This window comes from Scyliorhinus torazame, chromosome 1 (assembly GCF_047496885.1).
Source record: "Scyliorhinus torazame isolate Kashiwa2021f chromosome 1, sScyTor2.1, whole genome shotgun sequence".
In the NCBI taxonomy this organism is placed as follows: Eukaryota; Metazoa; Chordata; class Chondrichthyes; order Carcharhiniformes; family Scyliorhinidae; genus Scyliorhinus; species Scyliorhinus torazame.
The window spans coordinates 349,130,157-349,155,943 of NC_092707.1; the positions used below are offsets into that span (position 1 = coordinate 349,130,157).

At 49.7% G+C, this 25,787-nt stretch overlaps 1 protein-coding gene across 6 annotated transcripts in view; it reads left to right on the forward strand.

Annotated features, from left to right (window-relative positions):
• LOC140425871 (echinoderm microtubule-associated protein-like 4) overlaps positions 1-25,787 on the forward strand; it is a 371,640-nt gene that overhangs the window by 237,237 nt on the left and 108,616 nt on the right. For 5 of the 6 annotated variants that reach the window (XM_072510261.1, XM_072510260.1, XM_072510258.1 and 2 more), the window contains 2 exons: positions 13,914-13,939; positions 18,407-18,439. In XM_072510261.1, coding sequence (XP_072366362.1) covers positions 13,914-13,939; positions 18,407-18,439 — 59 coding nt within the window. The remainder of the gene's footprint in view (positions 1-13,913; positions 13,940-18,406; positions 18,440-25,787) is intronic. The other variant, XM_072510259.1, reaches the window with a different exon arrangement.

Genomic DNA, 25,787 nt, shown 5'->3' on the forward strand with positions numbered 1-25,787 from the left:
GAAAGAGCCTCCAACTGTTCATGTGCTCGTCTGTTCATGTCCCTATCCAGATAAGTCTTAAAGATTGCTAACGTATCTGCCTCAACCACCTCACTTGGCAGTGCATTCCAGGCCACCACCACCCTCTGTGTGAAAACATATTTTCCACATCCGCCCTGTCAAGACCCTCAGGATGTTGTCTGTTTCAATCAAGTCACCTCTTACTCTTCTAAACTCCAGTGGATACAAAACTATCCTGTCTAACGTTCCCTCATAAAACAACCCGCCTACTCCTGGTAGTAGTCTAGTAAACACACTCTGAACTGCTTCTAGCACATTTACATATTTCTTTAAATAGGGAGACCAATGCTGTACACAGTACCCCAGATGTGGTCCCACCTGTGCCCTGTTCAATTGAATCATAACATCCCTACTCTAATTTCCCCTCGCAATAAATTATAACATCCTAGTAGCTTTCCCAATTACTTGCTATACCTGCATACCAGCTTTTTGTGATGCATGGATATCTAGATCCTTCTGAACTTTAGAGCTCATCAATCTCTCACCATTTGGATAAAATGCGTATTTTTCATTCTTCCTGCCAAAATTGACAACTTCACATTTGTCCACATTATACTCCATTTCCCAGTTCTTTCCCACTCATTTAACCTATCTATGTCACTTTATAGCCTCCTTGTCTATCCCTCAATGCCAGCAAAACTAAAGAGCTGGTCATTGAATTCAGGAAGCAAAGTACTGTACACACCCCTGTCTGCATCAACAGGGCCGAGGTGGAGATGGTTGACAGCTTCAAATTCCTAGGTGTGCACATCACAAAAATCTGTCCTGGTCCACCCATGTTGACACTACCACCAAGAAAGCACAACAGCGCCTATACATCCTCAGGAAACTAAGGATATTTGGCATGTCCAAACTGACTCTGACCAACTTTTACAGATGCACCCATAGAAAGCATCCTCACTGGCTGCATCACAGCCTGGTATGGTAATTGCTCAGCCATAGACCACAAGAACATCCAGAGAGTCGTGAACACCATTCAATCCATCACTCGAACCTGTCTCCCACCATTGACTCCATCTATACCTCCCACTGCCTTGGGAAAGCGGGCAGCATAATCAAAGACCCCTCCCACCCGGCATACTCACTCCTCCAACTTCTTCCATCGGGCAGGAGATACAAAAGTCTGAGAACACACATGAACAGATTCAAAAACAGCTTCTTCCACGCTGTTACCAGACTCCTAAATGGTAGCACAGTGGTTAGCACTGTTGCTTCACAGCGCCAGGGTCCCAGGTTCGATTCCCGGCTTGGATCACTGTCTGTGTGGAGTCTGCACGTTCTCCCTGTGTCTGCATGGGTTTCCTCCGGGTGCTCCGGTTTCCTCCCACAAGTCCCGAAAGATGTGCTGTTGGGTGACTTGGACATTCTGAATTCTCCCTCTGTGTACCCGAACAGGTGCCGGAATGTGGCGACTAGGGGCTTTTCACAGTAACTTCATTGCAGTGTTAATGTAAGCCTGCTTGTGACAATAAAGATTACTATTCAATTAAATGACCCTCTTATGGACTGATCTGACTAATACTACACTCATGTATGCTTCACCCGATGCCGGTGTCTATGTATTTACATTGTGGATCTTGTGTTGCCCCATTATGTATTTTCTTTTCTTTTCATGTACTAAATGATCTGTTCGAGCTGCTCGCAGAAAACTACTTTTCACTGTACCTCGGTACATTTGACAATAAACAAATCCAATCCTTGTGTCCTCTTCACAACTTACTTTCCCACCTATCTTCGTGTCATCAGCAAATTTGACATCTATATGATCTGTCCCTTCCTCCAAGTCATTTATATAAATTGTAAAATGTTGAGGATCTAGTACAGATCCTTGTGACACACCACTCGTTACATCCCAGCAATTTATGCCCACCCTCTGTTTCCTGTTAGCTAAGCAATCTTCTATCAGTAACAATATGTAACCCCTCTACACCATGAGCTTTTATTTTCCATAATGCCCTTTGATGTGGCACCTAATCAAATCCCTTCTGGAAATTTAAGCACCGTACATTTACCAGTTCTCCTTATCCACAGCACACATGGATAAGAACTTCAATAAATTGGTTGAACATATGATTTCCCTTTCACAAAACCATGGTGACTCTGACTGATTGGTATAAACTTTTTCTAGATGCCCTGCTCTAACATTTTTATCAATAGTTTGTAACATATTCTCTAGATGTTAACAGCCTACTTGTGACAATAAGCAATTTTCATTTCATTTCATTTCAACAATGTAGTTTCCTGCATCTGTGTGTCTCGCTTTTTGAATTGCTATTATCCAATCTAAAATCCAGGGAATTTTGGAAAGTTAAAATCAATACATCCACTATTTCATTTGCGACTACTTTCAAGAATTGAGGATGAAGTCCATCAGAACATCTGCTAGTTCCGTTGGCACCTTGTTGGCAATTCCTGGTCCTTTCGGCAGATACGTTTCCTCTTTATTTTTTGCTGGAAAATTAGAGGGAAAGGCATTAAATGACCAATTAAATCCCACAGGCATTCAGGGTTTAAAAGAAAGAAATGCGAAGAAGAAGAAAAAAGAAATGCATTAATGTCAGTTCATTTGTAGTTCTCATTGCTGTGAAGTTGGGGCCTACCCAATGTTGTTATAATTTTACATTGTCACTGCCTTGCAGGACCACAATCCGGGGTTTGAGATTAACAAGTTGTCAGGCATGGCATGAGAATATTCATTCTTGGAAAGAAACCAGCAGTTTAGTCCCACTAACATCTTGGTGATATTGAATTGACACCAGCCCAATGTGAATGTGAGCCACACCTGGCCAAATTCTGAGCTTCAAATACACCTATGATATATTGTATGTAAATGTGAAACGGATGTTACTGAACTCCTGTGTCACATGGTTAGCTTCAATTAACCAACCAGTTCTGTAAACTTAAGGTCACCAAATGTGAGCTTTTCAGGTTATATTTGAAACAAGTTGTTTTGTTTGTTCAATGTTAATTCTTGCAGACAACTCTTGCAGTTCAAATTCACCATTGAAAATCTGGCACGTTGAACATTTTGGAAAACAAAACAACTATCAAATAGATTGAACTATTAATTTGGACAAGACTAAACATTGTTTTGTTACTACTTTTGAAAGAATCTCTGGGGCATTCACGGTTTCAAGTGAAGTTCATGTAATGCTCTCTTTTTTTTGTTTACTCTTTCCTCAAGGGCCAGGAGGAGCATGAGTGGCACCTCCTCCCACCCAAAACTTTGTTCCTGCAAAAGTAGTTTAACTACTGAAACTGCGTATGGCCTGAACAAATGCAGCCTCTGCCCTCTTCATGACAATAGCGGATGTGGGTGAACCTCTGAAAGTGTTGGTTAACCCCATGTGTTTAGTTTGGCTGTGGCTTCTGTTATAGACAGGAGAGCAATGGTAAAGTGGTTCCCCCTTTTTTGACCTCTTGATTAGTCCTAACAATGTGTTGTAACCCCTTGTGTGCTCTACTCAAGAATAGGCACAAGGCAGGCTTTCTAGAAAGATTTTTTTAAAAAGAAAGAATAAAAGTTTACTTCTCAACACCCGAAGTGTAACCACATCAACACCCACTCACTCATTCACACAAGACAAACAAAAGAAAAATTGGTTAAGGAAGATGTAGGGTGCGATCTAATGGGCTCGTCGGTCCAACTCTGGATGCGACGAGGTCGGTAAATCTCGCAAGAGGCTCTCGCTAGATATACGACACTTGTTATACCTCACGAGATCTAATGCAGTCTTGCAAGGTGCGTGACCTGGACCCCGCCTTCAATGGCCTTGATCCAGATTTGTATATTCAATGAGTAGTTAGTCTCATTTGAATCTGTCTGCTCCGGAGTTACCAAGGCGTGGGACCTAAGGTCTCGCCTCGGAGATCCCCAACCGGGCGCTGTTTAACATTGGTTTCCACAAGGGCTGACCAGGCCTACGGAACTGGGGAGGTGGGGGGGGGGGGGGTCTCTCAGGCGATCAGGGGCCCCTGGGTGGTCAGACTCTGGGCAGGGTGGTACCCTGGCACCCCAATGGCACTGGGACACCGCCACCTGGCCACCCTGGCAGTACCACCTGGGCAGCCTGGCAGTGCTACCTGGGTGCCACCATGGCAATGCCAAGGTGCTCAAGTGGCACTGCCAGGCTGGCTGGGGCAATGCCAGGGTGCCAGGCTGAATTGCCAAGGTGCCTAGGTGGCATTTTGCCCGTGCCGGAGATCGGGCCCAGGGTGACCTGCACTTACGAGATGGGGTGCGGGAGGCTCAAACCAATTTCTTACATTCATCACACTGACGCTTGTGTATTCCTGACCATCGTTTGATTAGGTACCTGAAGCTAGATATTATTCATATTGATTTTACGGTAGCGTTAGTAGCAGACAGTGAACTTATTTACTTTTGCTTACTTTTTTATCAGTAGTTGCAGGAAAACGTCAAGATCTTGGGCGAAATTCTCCGTTATCGGCGGAAAGTCCGCCGATCGGCGCAAAAAACGGCGCAAATCCGACTTACGTCACGTCGGAAAAATGGGGCGATAGTCTCCGGCCCGAAATGGGCTAGCAGCGACGTAATGGGATCCGCGCTTGCGCAGTGGTTCACGCCGTGCAGCGTCATACGCGCTGCACGGCGTGACGGCTCATAAGGCCGCGCTGCTCCCCCCCACCCGACCGCAACACCCGACTGGATGGCTGGCCGTCGCTCAGCCCCGAGGTTCGAGTCACGCGATGTGGAGGCGCTCCTGGACGCGGTGGAGCAGAGGAGGGACGCCCTGTATCCCGGGCACGGCCGCAGAGATGCCCCACGCCACAGCCGGCGTCTGTGGAGGGAAGTGGCAGAGGCCGTCACCGCTGTGGCCCAGGCACCACGGACAGGCACCCAGTGCCACAAGAAGGTGAACAACCTCGTCAGAGCAGGCAGGGTGAGCCTTCCCCATATCCCCCCCTTCCCCATATCCCCCCCTTCCCCCTATCCCCCCCTTCCCCATATCCCCCCCTTCCCCATATCCCCCCTCCCCCATATCCCCCCTCCCCCATATCCCCCCCTCCCCCATATCCCCCCCTCCCCCATATCCCCCCTCCCCCATATCCCCCCCTCCCCCATATCCCCCCTCCCCCATATCCCCCCCTCCCCCATATCCCCCCCTCCCCCATATCCCCCCCTCCCCCATATCCCCCCTCCCCCATATCCCCCCCTCCCCCATATCCCCCCCTCCCCCATATCCCCCCTCCCCCATATCCCCCCCTCCCCCATATCCCCCCTCCCCCATATCCCCCCTCCCCCATATCCCCCCTCCCCCATATCCCCCCTCCCCCATATCCCCCCTCCCCCATATCCCCCCTCCCCATATCCTCCCTCCCCCATATCCCCCTCCCCCATATCCCCCCTCCCCATATCCCCCCTCCCCCATATCCCCCCTCCCCCATATCCCTATATCCCCCCTCCCCCATATCCCCCCTTCCCCCATATCCCCCCTCCCCCATATCCCCCCTCCCCCATATCCCCCTCCCCCATATCCCCCTCCCCCATATCCCCCCTCCCCCATATCCCCCCTCCCCCATATCCCCCCTCCCCCATATCCCCCCTCCCCCATATCCCCCCTCCCCCATATCCCCCCTCCCCCATATCCCCCCTCCCCCATATCCCCCCTCCCCCATATCCCCCCTCCCCCATATCCCCATATCCCCCCTCCCCCATATCCCCATATCCCCCCCTCCCCCATATCCCCCTCCCCCATATCCCCCTCCCCATATCCCCCTCCCCATATCCCCCCTCCCCCATATCCCCCCTCCCCCATATCCCCCCTCCCCCATATCCCCCCTCCCCCATATCCCCCCTCCCCCATATCCCCCTTCCCCCATATGCCCCCTCCCCCATATCCCCCATATCCCCCCTCCCCCATATCCCCCCTCCCCCATATCCCCCCTCCCCCATATCCCCCCTCCCCCATATCCCCAAGTGAATATAGCCCTAACCTTAACCTCTGCAATGCACGCGCAACCGATGGCGTGCATTCATATACCTGCCTAACAGTGTTGCCTTTTACCCCTGCCACCCCCCCCCCCACCCACAGGAGAAGCGCGCACACAACAATAGGGAGCATGTGAGGACTGGAGGAGGCCCCGCTGATGAGAGGCCACTGACCGTACATGAGGAAAGGGCCCTGGAACTGGCTGGTGGACCTGAGGACCGGGAGGTTGCTGATGCAGAGGTCGGGGGCGTAGTAGCAAGTGAGCCACCGACAGCCCGTCCCCATATCCCCCCTCCCCTATATCCCCCTCCCCGTATCACCTGATCACTGCCTGATGTCTAACCATGCATGCTTCATTGTGTATCGCAGGACCAAACGTCCAGGCACCCATCCCCGCAGATGCAGACTGCCCGCAGGATGCCCCTCGGAGACCACGGGAGACGGAGAGACCCGGACCCTCCAGCATGCAACGCCCGCAGGATGCCCCTCGGAGACCACAGGAGACGGAGAGACCTGGAGCAACAGGGAGACGACACCCCCGTCACGTGTGGGAGCGACCACCCAGCGATGAGGGGGGCAGCCACAGGCCCCCGTCACATCCGAGCCAGGACACCACTACCCAGGACACCACTACCCAGGACAGCACTACCCAGGACACCCCTACCCGGGACAGCACTACCCGGGACAGCACTACCCAGGAAGACGAAATACCGGACAGTGAGTCAGAGTGGATGGGTGGAGACGAACCCCCACCCCAAAGTGCCATGGACTCAGAGTGGGACGAAGAGCACGACACAACGCCACTGCTGTCACCAAAACCCTCCACCATCGCAGAAACACTCACCACGGTTGGGCACTTTTGTGATGAGGCGTCTGGTACACTCACTGGTGCGCACAACACAGCCGTCCCGGTACAGCAGGTGGAGGTAGGAGCAGCAGAGGAGCCGGGCGGTCGGAGGGCAGCCCAGCCCAAGCGAACATCTGCCGCCCAGATGGATCCCGGGTTCCTGCAGTTACCACACCCACACATAGATCCGATGCAACCACCGACCCGGAGACGAGCGAAGAGGGTGACGGGCGGCTTGCGGCGGCTGCGGTCGCAGGTGGAGGAGTCCACCCGCGTCCAGGAGCTGGGAGTGGTGCCGGTCATGCGTGCCACCCAGGCTGACACCGCACGGGTGGCGTCCGCGGTGGAGGCAATGGGTGTGACGGTGTCAGACATGGGGAACGGTTTGCGAGGCCTGGGGCCTTCCGTGCAGGCGGCGTCTGTGGCCCAGGAAATGGCTGCCCTCTCACAGGAGGCCATGAGCCAGTGCCAGCGCCAGGTGGCAGAGGCGCTCAATGCCATAGCCCAGTCTCTGCAGGCCATGGCCCAGTCTCAGCAGGCCATGGCCCAGTCTCAGCAGGCCATGGCCCAGTCTCAGCAGGCCATGGCCCAGTCTCAGCAGGCCATGGCCCAGTCTCAGCAGGCCATGGCCCAGTCTCAGCAGGCCATGGCCCAGTCTCAGCAGGCCATGGCCCAGTCTCAGCAGGCCATGGCCCAGTCTCTGCAGGCCATGGCCCAGTCTCTGCAGGCCATGGCCCAGTCTCTGCAGGCCATGGCCCAGTCTCTGCAGGCCATGGCCCAGTCTCTGCAGGCCATGGCCCAGTCTCTGCAGGCCATGGCCCAGTCTCTGCAGGCCATGGCCCAGTCTCTGCAGGCCATGGCCCAGTCTCTGCAGGCCATGGCCCAGTCTCTGCAGGCCATGGCCCAGTCTCTGCAGGCCATGGCCCAGTCTCTGCAGGCCATGGCCCAGTCTCAGCAGGCCATGGCCCAGTCTCAGCAGGCCATGGCCCAGTCTCTGCAGGCCATCGCTGAGGGCATCGGCGCCAGTGGCCATGTGCGAGCCGGCGTCGCACTGTCACAGACAGGGTTTGCCAAACCCCTGGGCTCCATGGCTGCAAACCTGCAGACCCCTGTCGATACCAGCACGGGCCTCCAGGACTGGCAGCGCCAGATGTCGGGGGGGGCGTCGGATGGCCAGTCCGTTCGCATCCCCCACCCATGTAGAGGCCTGGGGGCCATCGGGCACCCCGAGGGAGGAGGAAGTGGTGTGTTCCGTCCCGGCTCCCTCTGTAGGGGAGGTCCCGGTACACCGCGACATCTCGGACCCCCCCCCTTCCGTCCCAGGTGCATCGGGTGGGCAACGGGTAGGACAGGCTGGCAGCTCGCCATCCCAGTCGCCCGGGCCGCAGCCTGGCCCATCTAGGCCAGGACGCCCCAGGAAACGGCCGCCAAAGGGATCCAGTGTCAGAGGGCAGGAATCACAGGAGTCCACCTCCAATTCTGCTGTACCATCTGGGGAACCACGTAGACGTAGTCAAAGGGCCCGTAAGGCCAAACAATTAGACAGTGAGTAAGTTGGCACGGGTGCAGGGCACAGATAAGTTTTAGGGGCTAGGGCACGTGCATGAACTCCTTTGGTTATTAAAGTCAATGTTACACCTACTGAAGCTGCCTTTGTGCTCTGTCCAAAGTGTGCGGGGGTGTCATGTACATTGAGCGCAAGTGTGTGTGTGAGGGGTGGTCTTACCTCAGCCCCAGGTGAGTCTGCCCCCTTCCCCCTGGGCCGCCATCAACATCCCCCGGGCAGAGGACGGGACCGTGCGCTGCAGTGTCACAGCCGCATGCAGGGTTGGTCCGGATGGATGGTGGTACTGTGGCCATGGGTCAGACATAGTCCAACGATGTAGAGCCAGGAGCTCATCGCAGGGCTGGTTGTCATCATCCTCCATGGCCTGCAATAGACACGCGTCCACCCACAACTGTGTGAGCCCGGCCAGTTGTGCCGCAGGTGGATCAGCAATGGGGGGGGGGGGTGGTGGTGTGCATGCGGGTGGGGTGGGTGGGGTTGGGGAGGGGGGTGAGGGTGCTGGGTGGGTGGATGGGTGGGGGGTGTGGGTGGTCGGCTGTTGCCATGGTGTGCGGTCTGTGGCCATACTACCCGATTCCCACGCCCATCTAGTCAGTGAAGCGGGCGTCTATCAGTCTGTCCCGTGCCCGCTGGGCCAGCGGTGGACAGCCACCCGCCTGTGTCTACCCCGTCTGCCCTGACCATTGCCCCCATCCCCCTCATCTGGGGAGGACTGCGCCTCTTCCTGCTGCTCCTCCACTCCGCCCTCCTCTGCCTGCGGCACATCGCCCCTCTGCTGGGCTATGTTGTGCAGGACGCAGCACACCACAATGATGCGGCCGACCCTATCTGACCGATACTGGAGGGCGCCCCCAGAGACGTCCAGGCACCTGAAACGCATCTTCAGCACGCCAAAGCACCTCTCGATCACTCCCCTTGTCGCTACATGGGCATCATTGTAGCGGTTCTCCGCCTCATTGCGTGGCCTCCGTATAGGCGTCATCAGCCACGATCGCAATGGGTAGCCCCTGTCGCCCAGCAACCAGCCCCTCAGCCGGGGATGGCGTCCCTCGTACATGCCGGGGATGGATGACCGCGACAACACGAATGAGTCGTGTACACTGCCTGGATGACGGGCGCAGACGTGCAGGATCATCATGCGGTGGTCGCAGACCACCTGTACGTTCATCGAATAGGTCCCCTTCCTATTAGTGAACACGGCCCTGTTATCTGCAGGTGGCCGCACGGCGACGTGCATCCCATCGATCGCGCCCTGGACCATGGGGAACCCGGCCACGGCAGAGAAGCCCACGGCCCGGGCATCTTGGCTGGCCCGGTCCACGGGGAAGCGGATGTAGCGGTGCGCCATGGCATATAGGGCATCTGTCACTGCCCGGATGCACCGATGCACCGATGTCTGCGATATGCCGGACAGGTCCCCACTCGGTGCCTGGAATGACCCTGTTGCATAAAAGTTCAGGGCCACCGTAACCTTGACGGACACGGGGAGAGGGTGTCCCCCGCCAGTGCCACGCGGTGACAGGTGTGCCAGCAGGTGGCAGATGTGTGCCACGGTTTCCCGGCTGATCCGGAGTCTCCTCCTGCATTCCCGGTCCGTGAGGTCCTGGTATGACTGCCGGGGCCGGTACACACGGGGCGCCCTCGGGTGCCTCCGTTGCCGTGGGGCCGCGACGTCCTCCTCCCCCTCCTCGTCCAGGGCAACATAGACATGAGCGGCTGCCACCACGGCGGCCAACATCGCTGGATGATCTGAAAACATGACGGCCTGGTGGGGGGGAGGGGAACGACGACATGTCGTCATTGCCCATATCCCCTCCTCCCCCCAGCCAGGTGGCATGGACCGCATGGGTCCAACTGTTGGAGGCTGGCACCTGGCCAGGTGGACCAACTCACTTGCCCTCCCATCCCCCTCCTCGGCACGGACCCCCCCCCCCCCCCCAACCTCCACCTCAGCACGGACCCCCCCCCCCAACCTCCACCCCAGCACGGACCCCCCCCAACCTCCACCCCGGCACGGACCCCCCCCCCCAACCTCCACCCCTGCACGGACCCCCCCCCAACCTCCACCCCAGCACGGACCAACCCCCAACCTCCACCCTGGCACGGACCCCCCCAATCTCCACCCCGGCACGGACCCCGCCCCCCAACCTCCACCCCAGCACGGACCCCCCCCCCAACCTCCACCCCGGCACGGACCCCCCCCAACCTCCACCCCAGCACGGACCCCCCCCAACCTCCACCCCGGCACGGACCCCCCCCAACCTCCGCCCCAGCACGGACCCCCCCCCCAACCTCCACCCCGGCACGGACCCCCCCCCCAACCTCCACCCCAGCACGGACCCCCCCCCCCTAACCTCCACCCCAGCACGGACCCCCCACAACCTCCACCCCAGCACGGACCCAACCCCCAACCTCCACCCCAGCACGGACCCAACCCCCAACCTCCACCCCAGCACGGACCCCCCCCAACCTCCACCCCGGCATGGACCCCCCCCCCAACCTCCACCCCAGCACGGACCCCCCCCCCCCCCCAACCTCCACCCCGGCACGGACCCCCCCCCAACCTCCACCCCGGCACGGACCTCCACCCCAGCACGGACCCCCCCCAACCTCCACCCCAGCACGGACCCCCCCCCCCAACCTCCACCCCAGCACGGACCCCCTCCACCCCGGCACGGACCCCCCCCCCCATCCCCCCATCCCCCTCCCCGGCACGGACCCCCCTCCCGGCACTCCCCCGGAGCCCAGCCTACTCTAACCCCCCCCCCCCCCCCCCCCCGCCGCACACACACACACAACCCGAGACACACCTCTCCTCACGCAATCATACTGCGGCCACGCCATTTCCTGCCCAGAGCCAACCCCCCAGGCCGTTACTCACCTCCACGCTGGTCGGCGTGAGCCTGGAGCACCGGGTCACGCCGATGAAAAGGAGGTTTGATTCACGTCGACGTGAACGGTCATCACGTCGACGGGACTTCGGCCCATCCGGAAGGGAGAATATCGGCAGGCCGAAAATCGGCTGCCTTGCGCAGACCCGTGACATTCTCCGCGGCAGCGGCGCCATTAACGCCCCGCCGACTTTTGTCCCTTCGGAGACTTCGGCGGGGGCGGGATTCACGGCGGCCAACGGCCATTCTCCGACCCTCTGGGGGGTCGGAGAATGACGCCCCTTGTGTCAATCATTTTGTGTTCTCGTTTGTATTATTGTTAGATTGCTGCTACATTCTAGCAATTATTGATCAGGATAGACCCCCCGAGTGTAGGGCTCTGAGTGTTGCTTTTCCCTTTGCGTATTTCTATGTGCATCTTACCATAGCCTAAACTTTTGGGATGGCAACACCCATTGTCCTGAGAGTCAGTGGGGAACGCATCCCTGCCGAATCCGACAAGGAGCTTTGATTGTTAGCAGGCAGAACTTCTGTCTTCACTTGGACAAAATCCCGCCTTGGAGATCTGCCTTCCAATCAGATTGGTCAACAACTCTTCACCCCACCAGGCACTGCGCTGCAATGACTTGAAAAGGTATTGCAGTGCTACGCCTGAGACTAAGACCCAGGACCACACTTTGGGTAAGTGCCAGAGTTGCTGGAGAGGGTAAGAGTAGAGGTGAGGGGAGGGATAGAGAGAGAGAGGTCACGAGAGAGGTGATCTCTGTGTTAGGGTCAGACCTGGATGTGGGAAGAAGGGGCCAACTCCCAGCCCCCTGAGGGGAAGGTGCCCACAGTCTGAAAGTGTCTTCAGATTGAGGTGCCCCCTCATTTCCCGTTCGAGATTGAGGGTGAAAACATTTTCAGTTTCCCACCCTCAGTTATCGGGTGCCTGGCAGCCTAAACATTGAGGCTGAGCTGGCCAGTCCATGTTATTTGAAGCTCCACCCCTGAACCTGAGGTGGGGGGGGCATAACATTCTGGCCCATGTGTGTGTGGGTGATTTAATTATGACATAGCAATGTGTGTAATGATTAATCTCCATTTATACTGCAGTCTATTTACATCATTACATAAAGTGACAGACAGCTTTACTCAAACGCCATAATGGCAGAAAGACTATGTGAGCTATTTTCTACATCCGGTTGTACCTGTGGCGAGCTTGCTTCGTTCTAATATTGCATGTCAAAAGTGGAATTTCTCAGCTATGTTGATTTCGACTTGATGAGAACATAAGATCCTGCAAATCCTCTCACCCCATATACTTGTAAATTCATGCTTGATGTAGTATGCAGAATATATTGCTTGATATAAATAGTCTGTGAATCCTGAATAGATTGTTGGAGGATAACGCAAATGCATTTGACATTCAGTTTCACATTAAGATTATTCCAGCTCCAATTCCTAGATACATTGTGGTAGAATAGGGAGGCTGTTTGACCTGTCCGTTTCTGCAATAAACTATCATATCATCTAACAACCTCTTCAATGATTATCCAGCATTTTCCCCTCCTGATCTACCCAGAAGATTATTCCATATATTGGTAGCTCTTTGCAACAAAATAGTGCCTCCATCCACTAACCCTGATGTTGCCTTTCATCAGTTGATCCTGCACTTGTGGTAAATTTGAAATAGTGTTCCCTATTGATTTTTTTCTATTGAATTTTCTACTCATTGAATTCTTCAAAGGCTGAGTTTTTTCTAGCATTTCTAATATCTCTGGTTATTTTCCATTGGAATCAGCCTACTATTTTATATATACCATATACATTTGTGTGTGAAGGTCGCGTTTCTGAGACCTCTGTTTTAGGCAAAAAGTTAGGGGGTCGACTTTTACACTGGTAATGGGGGAAGCCATTATTGAAACAAATGGTAATACACGATCACTTTCATCATTTGGGTAACTTGTCTGTGAACAGACCTAAACTGTCAAACTATCTTTGCTTCCAAACATGGTGCCACGGCTTAATCAATCCATGGCGATTATTTTTTCCAGTCCCGTGACCATTGAACTCAACATGGAGCTCCCAGTCTTTCAGGTATCATGACACTCTGTTCCAGATTGATCCGTTTTTAGTCACTCACCCGGTGTTCGGTGAATATAATGACCCGTCAACGTGGTGCACCCTTCGAAATCCCACCGAGGCATCAAACTCGAACCACTCCCTGATATTTTTCATCAGACTCTGCTCCTGCTTCAGGGACCGTCCCAATCCCCCATAGCCTGTGAGAGGAAGCGGTGGCATTAGCTGAACCTGCAGATTCAATGCTGATCAGGCAAAGGAAAAGAAAGGCCATACTATTATAAAAATGGCATGCAAGTACTGTTGTAATGAACACTCTGCAAGTACTGTTTTAATATGAATTGAGATACATGAAAAATTAAGGATATTTTGACCAAATATAAGGAGTCGACTTTTACACGTCATGGACTATTACTTGCGTATATATAGTATGCTTAATACTTCATCTTTATTTTTGAATTTTTGGTTGAAAGTTCAATAGCTGGTTATTTGAATTTCAATTAATATACTTTATTTTCTTTTGTTGCCAGATCTAAGGAACCAGCTATCAGTCAAGGTAAATAGAAATTTTTTAACTTATTTAATGCTTGCAACTTCCCTTTCTTGAATAATATATATTTATTTTATTTGTTTAATTCAGCCTGTTAAAAAATAAATAATTTATGAGTTAAGATCATGGAAAATTTTAGTACAGCATTTTGCTAAAATATGTGAAGACACAAGAGCCCGACTGTTGAAATAAAGCGCAAAGCGAAGACTATAATTTAAGGCTTAACGCAGGTCTGCTTATGTCAATCAGTTGTTACTCATCAGGTATGTACACTTTAATGTTTCAAAGATGTTTGTAGCTTGATTATATTTATAACATAAGTAGCTGATGTGGATTTTGTCCTGTGATGATCAATAAAGTGACCCATCTATTCAATAAGTAAGTATATTGCTCGTTTTGGAATATTGCAATGTGATTAAAGGTGAACAATATTTTGCAGGGTGAGATTGGTGAAGCCAGGTACTTGGTGTTATTAAAGCCCATGTGACAAAACATTTGATAAATTCAGAAGGACTTAATACTCAAATGCCCTGGGTCTGGTAGCATATATCTTGAAATATTGCAGGACAATTATGGGGCTGTAACTATTGACAGAGACAAATTAGTATGCACTGATATTGCTTAGGTCTGAATGCAAAATATTTGCAAAAGGTAACAAAATTAACTCAAAAACTACAGGGCCATTAGCTAAAAGGTAGCATGGGCAGCACGGTAGCATAGTGGTTAGCACTATGGCTTCACAGTGCCAGGGTCCCAGGTCCGATTCCCGGCTTGGGTCACTGTCTGTGTGGAGTCTGCAAGTTCTCCCTGTGTCTGCGTGGGTTTCCTTCGGGTGCTCCGTTTCCCCTCAAACAAGTCCCGAAAGACGTGCTGTTAGGTAATTTGGACATTCTGAATTCTCCCTCTGTGTACTCGAACAGGTGTGGAATGTGATGACTCGGGGCTCTTCACAGTAACTTCATTGCAGTGTTAATGTAAACCTACTTGTGACAATAAAGATTATAAACATCAGTAATTTTATAGAAAGCAGCCTTAAGTGTTTAAATGGGAGGATCCTACCCGAAGAACATTCAGGGTATCTTTAATGATAAGAGCTAGGTAATAACACCAGCTAAGATATGATGTAAGAAAAATTTTCATGGAAGGCTGCTGCTCAGAGTTAAAATCTATTGGAATCTGAGGTAGAAACTGGGATTGGTTATTAAAATAGAACCAGACTGCTTGTGAGATGTACAATATCAGATGCAGAGGGGTAAGTGGCTAGACTCCTTTTCTTTCTAATCTACATGAAAACCTGATGAGGTTATGTTGAGAGAGAAAATAGTAACAGCATTACTGAAAGATTTAGATTGGTGATACAATTGGATAAATAGTAAGTTAAATTTTTCACTGGTAGATGCAAAGTACTGCACCTAGTTCAAAAACATATCACATAATTTGCAGTTAATCACATTCAATTATTACATAAGGCTTTAGCAACTGACCTAATCACTTTCTATGTCTAGACATTGTGCTGAAAGAGTTTAATAAAGCAAATTTTTCAAAAATTAATTTACGGGATATGGGCGTCACTTGTTAGGCCAGCATTTATTGCCCATCCCTAGTTGCTCTTTAGAAGGTGGCGGTGAGTTACCTTCTTGAACCGCTGCAGTCCCTGAGGCGTAGGTACACCCACACTGCCATTAGGGAAGAAGTTCCAGAATTTTGACGGAGCGACAGTGAAGAACAGTGATATATTTCCAAGTCGGGGTGGTGAGTGACTTGGAGGAGAACATCCTGGTGATGGGATTCCCAGGTGTCTGCTGCTCTTGTCCTTCTAGATCGTAGTGGTCATGGGTTTGCAAGGTGCTGCCTTAGGAACCTTTGCGAATTCCTGTAGTGCATCTTTTACAGCTGCCACGGTTCATTGGTGATGGAGGAATCAAATGTTTGTGGAAGGGGTAGCAATCAAGCGGGCTGCTTTGTCCTGGATGCTTTGAGCTTCTTGAGTGTTGTTGGAGCTGCACTCATCCAGGCAAGTGGAGAGTATTGCATTACACTCCTGATTTGTGCCTTGTGAATGGTGGACAGGCTTTAGGGGGGGCAGAGGGTGAGTTACTCACCATATAATTCCTAGCCTTTGTCCTGCTCTGGTAGGCACAGTATTACTATGGCTAGTCCAGATCAGTTTCTGATCAATGGTGACCCCAGGATCTTGATTGTGGAGGATTCAGTGATGGTAATGCTATTGAATGTCAATGGGCGATGGTTAGCTCCTCTCATGCAGGAGATGGCTATTGCCTGACACCTGTGTGGCACAAATGGAATGCCACCTGTCAGCCCAAAACTGGATATTGTCCAGACCTTGCTGCATTTTGACATGGACGGTTTCATTATCTGAGGAGTTACGAATGGTGCTGAACATTGTGCAGTCATCTGCAAACATCCCCATTTCTGACCTTGTAATTGAAGGGAGGTCATTGATGAAGCAGCTGAAGATGGTTGGGCCTAGGACATCACTGCTGGAGTTCCTTAGGGTAATGTCCTGGAGCTGAGATGATTGACCTCCAACCACCACAATCATCTTCCTTTGTGCCAGGTATGACTCCAACCAGCAGAGAGTTTGCCCCCGATTCCTATTGACTCCAGTTTAGCTGGGGCTCCTAGATGCCATACTCGGTCAGATGCTGCCTTGATGTCAAGGGCAGTCACTCTCACCTCACCTCTGGCATTCAGCTCTTTTGTCCATGTTTGAACCAAGGCTGTAATGAGGTCGGGATCTGAGTGACCCTGGCAGAAGGCAAACAGCGTTCGTGAGCAGGTTATTGCTGAGTAAGTGGCACTTGATAGCACCGTTGATGACTCCTTCCATCATTTTGCTATGATTGAGAATAGACTAATAGAGCAGTAATTGGCTGGGTTGGACTTGTCCTGTTTCTTGTGCACAGGACACCTGGGCAATTTTCCACGTTCCCTTGTAGATGCCAGTGGTGTAGCTGTACTGGAACAGCTTGGCTAGGGTTTGGCAAGTTCTGTAGCACAAGCCTTCAGAACTATTGCTGTAAAATGGGCCCATACCCTTGCAGTATCCTGTGTCTTCAGCCGTGTCTTCATATCACGTGGAATGATTGGTATTGGCAGAAGACTGACATCTGTGATGCTGGAGACCTCCGGGGAGACTGAGATGGATCATCCACTCGACACTTCTGGCTGAAGATTGTTGCGACTGCCTCAGCCTTGTCTTTTGCACAAATGTGCTGGGCTCCTCCATCATTGAGGATGGGGATAATTGTGGAACCTCCTTCTCCCGTGAGTTGTTCAATTGTCCACCACCATTCACGACTGGATGTGGCAGGACTGCAGAGCTTCAATTTGATGCATTTGTTCTGGAATCGCTTAGCTCTGATTATTACTTGCTGCTTATGCTGTTTGGTATGCACATAGTCCTGTGTTATAGCATCACCAGGTTGATACCTCATTTTTCAGTATGCCTGGTGTTGCTCCTGGCATGCTCTCTTGCATTCTTCAATGAATCAGGGTTGATCACCTGGCTTGTTGGTAATGGTAGAATGGGGGTTATGCAAAGCCATGAAGTTGCAGATTGTGGTCAAATACAATTTTGTTCCTGCTGATGACCCACAGCGCCTCATGGATGCCCAGTCTTAAAACGCCTGATCTGTTCAAAGTCTATCCCATTTAGCAAGGTGGTAGTGCCACACAACACATGCTAAATGGGATAGACTTTGAACAGATCGAGCAACTCAAGACTGGGCATCCATGAGGTTCTGTGGTCCTTTAGCAGCAGCAGAATTGTACTGAACCACAATCTGCAACCTCAGTGGTGGGGGATATAATCAGAACAGTAAAATAAAAGTGATCAGAAATCAGACTAAATCTTGACAGTCTACGGATTGGTTTTCTAGTCACAAAAAATATGTTTACATTTGAAAGGGTGCAGAAAAGAGCAACTGGAATAATTTCAAATCTAAAACTGACAAGCTATCAGAACATATCAGAAAGAGTATCAGCTTTACATTTTAAAATGAAGAAGGTTAGACCTCATCAAATATATAAAGTATTAAATTGTATAGATCAGATAAATAAATTCAGGATATTATTATTGTTAGGATCCAGCAATAGAAATCCATATGATTGCACGATCATTTCAGAAGCTATCAAGGAAGAACATCTTTAGTCAAATAATAAATATTGGAGAAATATGTGCAGTCGGGTTTAATAAAGTCAAATACATTGGGTCGTTCGAAGTGCAGTTGGGCAGTGTGATGGGAGAGTATTGGAAAATGAGCATAATGAGATAAATAAGCTTTATGGCCTCTCTTTTTCTAATGTTCTATCCATTTATTAGTATGTTTTCTGTATTTTCATCATTTTATGTTTTAAGTTTAATTTGATGTTTCAGTTTGATGGTAAGTGTTGATTTTGCATACATTATGATTTGTTTTAAGTTTTTTTTTATCTCTGTCTTATGGTCAGCCCAAAGTTCACGGCGTGGAGCGTACAGCCAAGGTAAGTACCAGCCAAACATCATCCTATGCACTTCTTGCTAACTATAGCTTCCGCAGCCTATTTTTGTGTTCTGGTTTGCTGGGACCATTCCTGGATAGGAATTAACTCCTGGATTGAAGTTCATTATTCCCACATGCATGTATATGTACTTGTTTTCATATAGAATCTGAATGAATAAACATACTGTGTTGCAGCATTAATATTGGAATTCAGGAATCAATGCTCCCAAGGATAAATCAGTGATATTTTTCTTGTCCAACAAATTATATAATTGGGTCTTCTGCACCTCTGGAACTCTCAGTCTTAAATGTGCTAATTAATATTAAGATTCTGTGAAGACGTATTTAGGTGCATTTTGTTGACTTTAGGATTTTATGTTGAAAGTGACTTTTTGAGCTTGTTTAGTGCGTCACTGTTTGGTTCAGTACTGTCTGAATTTAGCTGATGTCAATACCACTTAAATCACAACTAGTATTTCCAACCACTTCAGATTTTTTGATCGATATTTTATTGAGTATTCTCTGTTATTGAATAGCTTCATCATTTCAGCTTATTTAGTTATATATTTAGTGTGTGCATAATCACAAGCCAAGGGATAGCCTTGTCAGTGACTAACTGGAGTTCTTTAAACTTGCTTAGATGTTTAGTGAGTCGATACACCTCAACAATGTGAGTCATTGTTTGGACTGCACCACAGCTACAGCCTGGATGGTTTGGTCTTGTTTTTTTCACAGTATTTGATTCAGGAATAGGCATAAACAAACAACAAATGAAAGCAGAAGTAAAATTATACAACGTAATAATTAGCCAACACCCACTCTTTCTCCCCCCGCCCCCTCACACCGGCCAACCCCCTCCTCCCATCCTACCTTACCCATATCAATCCCCTTAACCCCCCCCCACCCTGCTGACACCTCAATCCTCCTTAAAGAAGTCAATGAATGGCTACCACCTCCGAGCGAACCCATCATCAGACCTCCCCAGGACGAACTTGACCTTTTCCAGCCTCAGAAATTACGGCAGGTCACTCACCCATACCACTGCCTTTGGCTGCTCCAAGTCCCTCCCCCCAAGCAAAATCCATCTCCGAGCTATCAGGAAGGCAAAGGCCAAAACATTGGCCTCTCTCGCCCCCTGAACCCCCGAGTCTTCCGGCACCCCAAATATCACTACCTCTGGACTCGTGGCCACCTTTACTCCCAACACCTCAGACATTACGTCCGCAAATCCCTGTCAGAATCCCTTTAGCTTTGGACACGCCAAAAACATGTGAGCATGATTCGCGGGTCTCCCTGCACACCTGTCCTCTACTCCCTCAAAGAACCTACTCATCCTCGCCACCGTCATATGAGTCCTGTGGACTACTTTAAACTGAATAAGACGGAGCCTCGCACATGACGAGGACGCATTTGCCCTCTGCAGCTCCTCTTCCCATGTCCTGGCCTCCACTCCCTCCCCCCTGCTCCTCCTCCCATGTCTGCTTCATGTCCCCCACCACAGCCCCCTCCCAATCCATCTGGATGGGATGGTCTTGGCAACCTCGCTGATGTTGGGCGTCTGCACAGAGGCTTTGGCCAGTCTGGAAACTGTTTAAAAGGGCCACTGTCATGATGGAATGTCAAAGCTGGGTGGATGACCATGTGGGATCCATGATTAGAAAGTAATTTCTGGTGGATGTTTTCTCCTGCCAATTCTCCTGTTACTCCCTGACGTGTGTTTGACCCTATGGGGGTGGTATGAAGGAAGGTCCACTGCTGGTGCATTGAGAGGTCATTGAATAAGAGCAGGCTTGTGTTGGAGTAGACCTTCTCTGTAGCTTGACGGTTGCAATCCTCTCCTGATGTGGGCGGGAGGCAATGCTATTTTGTACTAGGAGCCAGGGGAGGTAAGTTTATTGGAAGAGTACCTGTGATGCATGTTGTTGAATTGCACATCAGTAAGTTTAGCATGGGGGGATTCATACCAAACTGGCGCCTAGCATTCTGCAGTTAATGGCAAAAGCAGAGGTCCCCATGAGATACCAGGCAATTTACTGAGAAGGTGGATACGGATTTTACCTTTTTCCTGCAGCATTGATGCGATGCTGTGTGAGGATTCTGTGAAGGGTGATGCATAGATAAACAGGGAGAAGATTGTGCTTCAGTCCCTGGCCATCCAGGGTGATGTTCAGATGAAACAAATTTACTTCATTTTAGAGGCAAAGAGGCACGATTCAGCCGAACAGATTCTTAAGATCACCAATAATAGAAGCAGCTTTTTTCAAACCTCTCCTATAAATCTGTAGCACCACAGACTGCTGGATGTAATGTATGGCAATACGTAGCATACTAGCCCACTTGCTGCAGAATATATAATATTTTTTGATTTCCAAGGTTCCAATAGCCAACTTGATTCTGGTTAACTGAAAATATAAATGTGACAAGTAGTGGATTAATCTATTATATTTGGATGAACTATTGCAGTTGGGTTTGAGTAAACTGTTTTGTTTTTTTAAATGCAAAAACATTGAGTGTTAACTTGACAAACATAAACTTGGCAGCATTTCATTTTGAGTGCATTATTGTTACTGGCCCTCTACGGGACGTGGCATCAAGAAATACCATAAATCTGAGTACTAGGTTACAATTTGTATTACAGCCATCTACAGAACAGGGATAAGAATTTCAGTTCTTTAAAGGGAAATCAGATATTTTTCTTAATGTATTTTGGAAGGTGATCACAACATTCTTGCTTTTAGTTGAGTTGATTATCAGTTGTTTGTGTAAAGGGTCAAACCACGTATGAACAATGCTCTTCGGATTCTGATTTATACACTTGATAAGGAATAGCTTTTTGGAGCTGATTTGCCCCCTAATGGGGCACCTCCCTTGCTGTGGTTAGTTTAATCTTTTTGCCAAAGTTTCTTTTGGCTAGAATAAACATGTTTTCAGATAAATAAATTAAATAACTTAATGGAAATATCAGAATAAGTGTTTGTTTATATCTTTATTGCTCTCTTTACTCTTGTCTTGAACTCGGGAAAATGATTAGTGTCCCATGACGATCAGTGTACGGTGGAATGTCACAGTGGAAGGTGCCATTGAAGGAGCCCTGGGGAGTAGCTGCAGTACATCTTCTAGATGGTACTGTCTGCCAGTGGTGAAGGGAATGAATATTTAAGGTGCTAGATAGGGCACTGATCAAATGGGCTGCTTTGTCCTAGATGGTGCTGAACGCCTTGTGTTGTTGGAGCTGCCCTCATTTGAGGAAGAGTTTCTTCTCTCAAAGAGTGGTGAATCTTAGGAATTCTTCACCTCAGGAAGCTGTGGAAATGGAGTCCTTGAACATTTTCAAAGCTGAGAGCAATAGATTTTTAATCAGTTGGAGAATTAAGGGTTACGGAGATAAGGCAGGAAAGTAGGCTTAGTGAGTGTTCGATCAGCCATGCTTATTAAATGGCGAAGCAGACTCGGAAGGGCTGAATGGTCTAGATTATCACAGAATTTACAGTGACTCCTCCATAGAATCCCCACAGTGCAGAAGGAGGCCATTTGGCCCACCAGGTCTGCACCAACCCTCCAAAATAGCACTCTACTTAGACCCACTCTCCCACCCTACCCCGTAACTCCACACTTTGATCATGGTCAGTCCACCTAACCTCACATCTTTGGGCTGTATGAGGAAACCCATGTAGATGCGAAGAGAACACGTAAACTCCACAATCACCCAAGGCCGGAATGGAACCCGGTCCCTGGCTGTGAGGCACAGTGCTAACCACTATGCCACCCATTACTTATGGTCGCATCCAGGCAAGTGGGGAGGGTATTACTTCTCACTCCTGACTTATGCTTTGTAGTTGGTTGGCATATTTTGGGGAGTCAGGAGGTGAGTTACTCACTGCAGAATTTCCAGCCTTTGATCTGCTCTTTAATAGCACAGTGGTCAGCACTCTTGCCTCACAGCGCCAGGGACCCAGGTTCGATTCCCATCTTGTCTCTGTCTGTGCAGAGTCTGTACATTGTCCCAGTGTCTGCGTGGGTTCCCTCCGGGTGCTCCGGTTTCCTCCCACAAGTCCTGAAAGAAGTGTTTGTTAGGTGAATTGGACATTCTGAATTCTTCCTCTGTGTACCCGAACTGGCGCCAGAGTGTGCCATTTCCCACAGCTTTGCTCATTCAGTTAATCGAGCAGTATCTCTTTGTAATGTTACACTTCCATCCGCACTGCTTATAATGCGATTTTTGTGTTCTTTAGTGTACACGATAACAGTATTAACTGTCTGCCATTTGATTTAATGCACATAAATGCATTATATGTCATAAAGATCTTTCCTCTGACAATGCATTTAGTTATTTATCATATGGGAATTTTAGATGAGAACCCATGACTTTTTCTTGAGATGCATGGTGTGACTGCATGACTACACTACCCCACTTTGTGCCCTCACAGAGCTACAGGAAATTACACATTGACAGTTTGTCACATGCATTTAATGAACTTTCCAAATTCTATTTTCTATTATATCTAGAAATTAGCATACATTTTGTATATGCTATGCTCTTTTAGGATTTTCAATACTTATGTCAACATTTACAATGTCAAAATTTGAGTAATCAGTTATACTGCAAATTGCAGCCTAAATAAAAGCAAAATACTTCAATTGCTGTAAATCTGGGGAAAAAAGCAAAATGCTGAATAAACTCCCGTGGCTGGGATTCTCTGATCCCGCAGCCAAGTTCTGATGCCAGCGTCAAAAGCGGCACGAGCCACTCCGACGTCAGCTGGCCGCCAGGCCCAGGTATTCACCCCTTCCTAGGGGGCTAGTACGGCGCCGGAGTGGTGTCCGCTGCTCCGGCGCTCGAAAGGCTGGTGCGCCACGACCGGCGCGAGTCCGTGCATGCGCGTGGGTTCCTGTCTCCGTGCTAACCCCCGGGCAATATGACGCAGCCCTACAGGGGCCCGGCGCGGAGGAACATAGGCCATCCACGGAATTAGTCCGCCACCGATCGGTAGGCCCCGATCGCGGGCCAGGCCACTGTGGAGGCACCCTCCGGAGTCTGATCCCCCCGCCCCCCCACCAGGATGGCCCCTGCAGCCAGAAATCCAAGGTCCCACCGGTTGGGACCATACGTAACCCACGCCAGCGGGCTCGAGGCCCGGAGAATCAGGAATTCCGGCCCATATTTCTGGCAGTATCTGTGGAGAGAGAAACAGAGTTAATATTTCGAGTCCTTATTACTCGTCTTTCGGAGGCTTCTTCTACAGTGAAGAGTCATACGGTAACACTAACTTTGTTTCTCACCTCACAGATGCTGCCAGACTTGCTGAGTTTATCCAGGTTTTTCTGTTTTTAATATTGGAAATTGCTATGCATTACACTGTGCTGTGTCATGTATATTCCAGCACAGCCACCATTTTTTTCAATACATTCTCTACAGCAAAGCTTGTAAGTTTTTAATGTTACCATTTCATTTTTGTATGTAATCTTTCCTGGTCTGCTCCCCTACTCCGCTAGTGTGGCAACTGTGATCCACTGCCCTCCATTCCACCTTGTTGCTGTTACTTTGGCTCTACCCAGTTCCAGTCAGGTGTCCTGTGCTCTCTGTGATAGCTTTGGGTTTCCTGCAGGCCTCCCCCACTGTTGCACCTACCGTGGACACTTTCTTCAGCCATTTCCATCACTACATTCTCTCAACCCCCCGCATACATCTCTGCCTTTACTCCTTTTTTTTGCAACAAGACTCTCCTGCTCTCCCCTGTTGCTCCTGAACCTCCTCCGGTGTCCATTGACCATTTTGGTTTTCCTGTTCCAGGAAAATTGCCATACCATTTTCTGAAGTCTTGTTTGGCCTTCCCCAGCATCTCTTGCTGGGTCTTTTAAGCAATTGCTGCAAGACTTCAGTGTTAGACAGAGGGATATATGGTAACCTATCAATTGCAGCAGAATACTACTGTTAACAGTCATTGCTGCAGGACTTCATTTTTATACCAAAGCAATTACAGATACCTGGCAAACCCAGAGGTGCAAAGGTACACAAATAGAAATGTGGAGGGAAGCACAGATGGGATATGATGAGGGAGAGGGAAAAGACAGAAATGGATCAGCAATCTAAGGTAAGGGAGATAAATTGATAGAGATTGCACCCAGAGAGAAAATAACACGGGTGAGCTATCAACTAAAAGGAAATTATTGCTGATTAAACAATTTATGTAGCACCTGCAATGTAGCAAAACACCCCAAAAATACTTAACATGTACATTACCAATCAAAATTAACATCGAGCCATAGAAGGTGATAATCAGGACAAATAGCCAAAAGCCTGGTGTCGGTTTTAAGGAGCAATTTAAAGGCGAGAAGGTGGAAAGAGAGAGGGAGGAAATCCCAGAGCTTAAGAGCCCAGGCAGCAGAAAACCAAGAGTGAATTTTTTTTTTAAAGGGGGATGTGCAAGATGGCAGAATTGGAGAAATGTAGATATCTCCAAGAGTTGAAACAAGTTATCAAGCAAGGGAAGGTCGAGGCCAAGAAAGGTTAAAAACAAGGATGGGAATGTTAGAATTGAGGCATCACCTGTGACTGGAAACCAAGCAAGCGCAAGGGTGTTGCAGTCTGAAACACGAGAGCCAATTTGAACCCAGCCCAATAGCAAGAGGATAGGTGAGGTGCTATGTTCCTGCACCCACTATTTTTACTTGTCTGAATTCAGACACTAGAAGGCTATCTGTCCCAGGAGGCTACCTGTTTTAAGAGCAGAGGAGGTCTAATTTAAATGGCATTGTTATTTCCCATTGTAGCTTTGGGCCTATCAACAGGGGCTGGTTTAGCACAGGGCTAAAGAGCTGGCTTTTAAAGCAGACCAAGGCAGGCCAGCAGCACGGTTCAATTCCCGTACCAGCCTCCCCTAACAGGCGTTGGAATGTGGCAACTAGGGGCTTTTCACAGTAACTTCATTTGAAGCCTACTTGTGACAATTTTCATTTCATTTCATTTCATGTGTCCTCTGGTTTTGCCAGCAAAAGCCAGAAACAATCCAGACTCCATCTGCATGTTCTGTCTCTGGCTGCCATTCAAAGCTGACAGAAATTATGTCACTGCCAGTGGGTGCGAGTCAAAAATGTTTTAAGCGCTCTTTCAGGAAAAAGTGTTCTTCCTGGCATTGAGGCCTCCACTACCCCAGGCTTCTCTTTCTCCATTTCCTTCCAGCACACACTTACCTTACCAATTCCATGAGTCTCCCAACCTCCGACCATGATGGCATTCCTGCTGTTTTGAGTGGGAGTCAGTGTCATAACAAGCAGATAAGACCTGGGAATTGAAATATTCTCGGCCATGCATTCTGTGAGGACAGATGATTTGCTGCCGCTTTGGCACC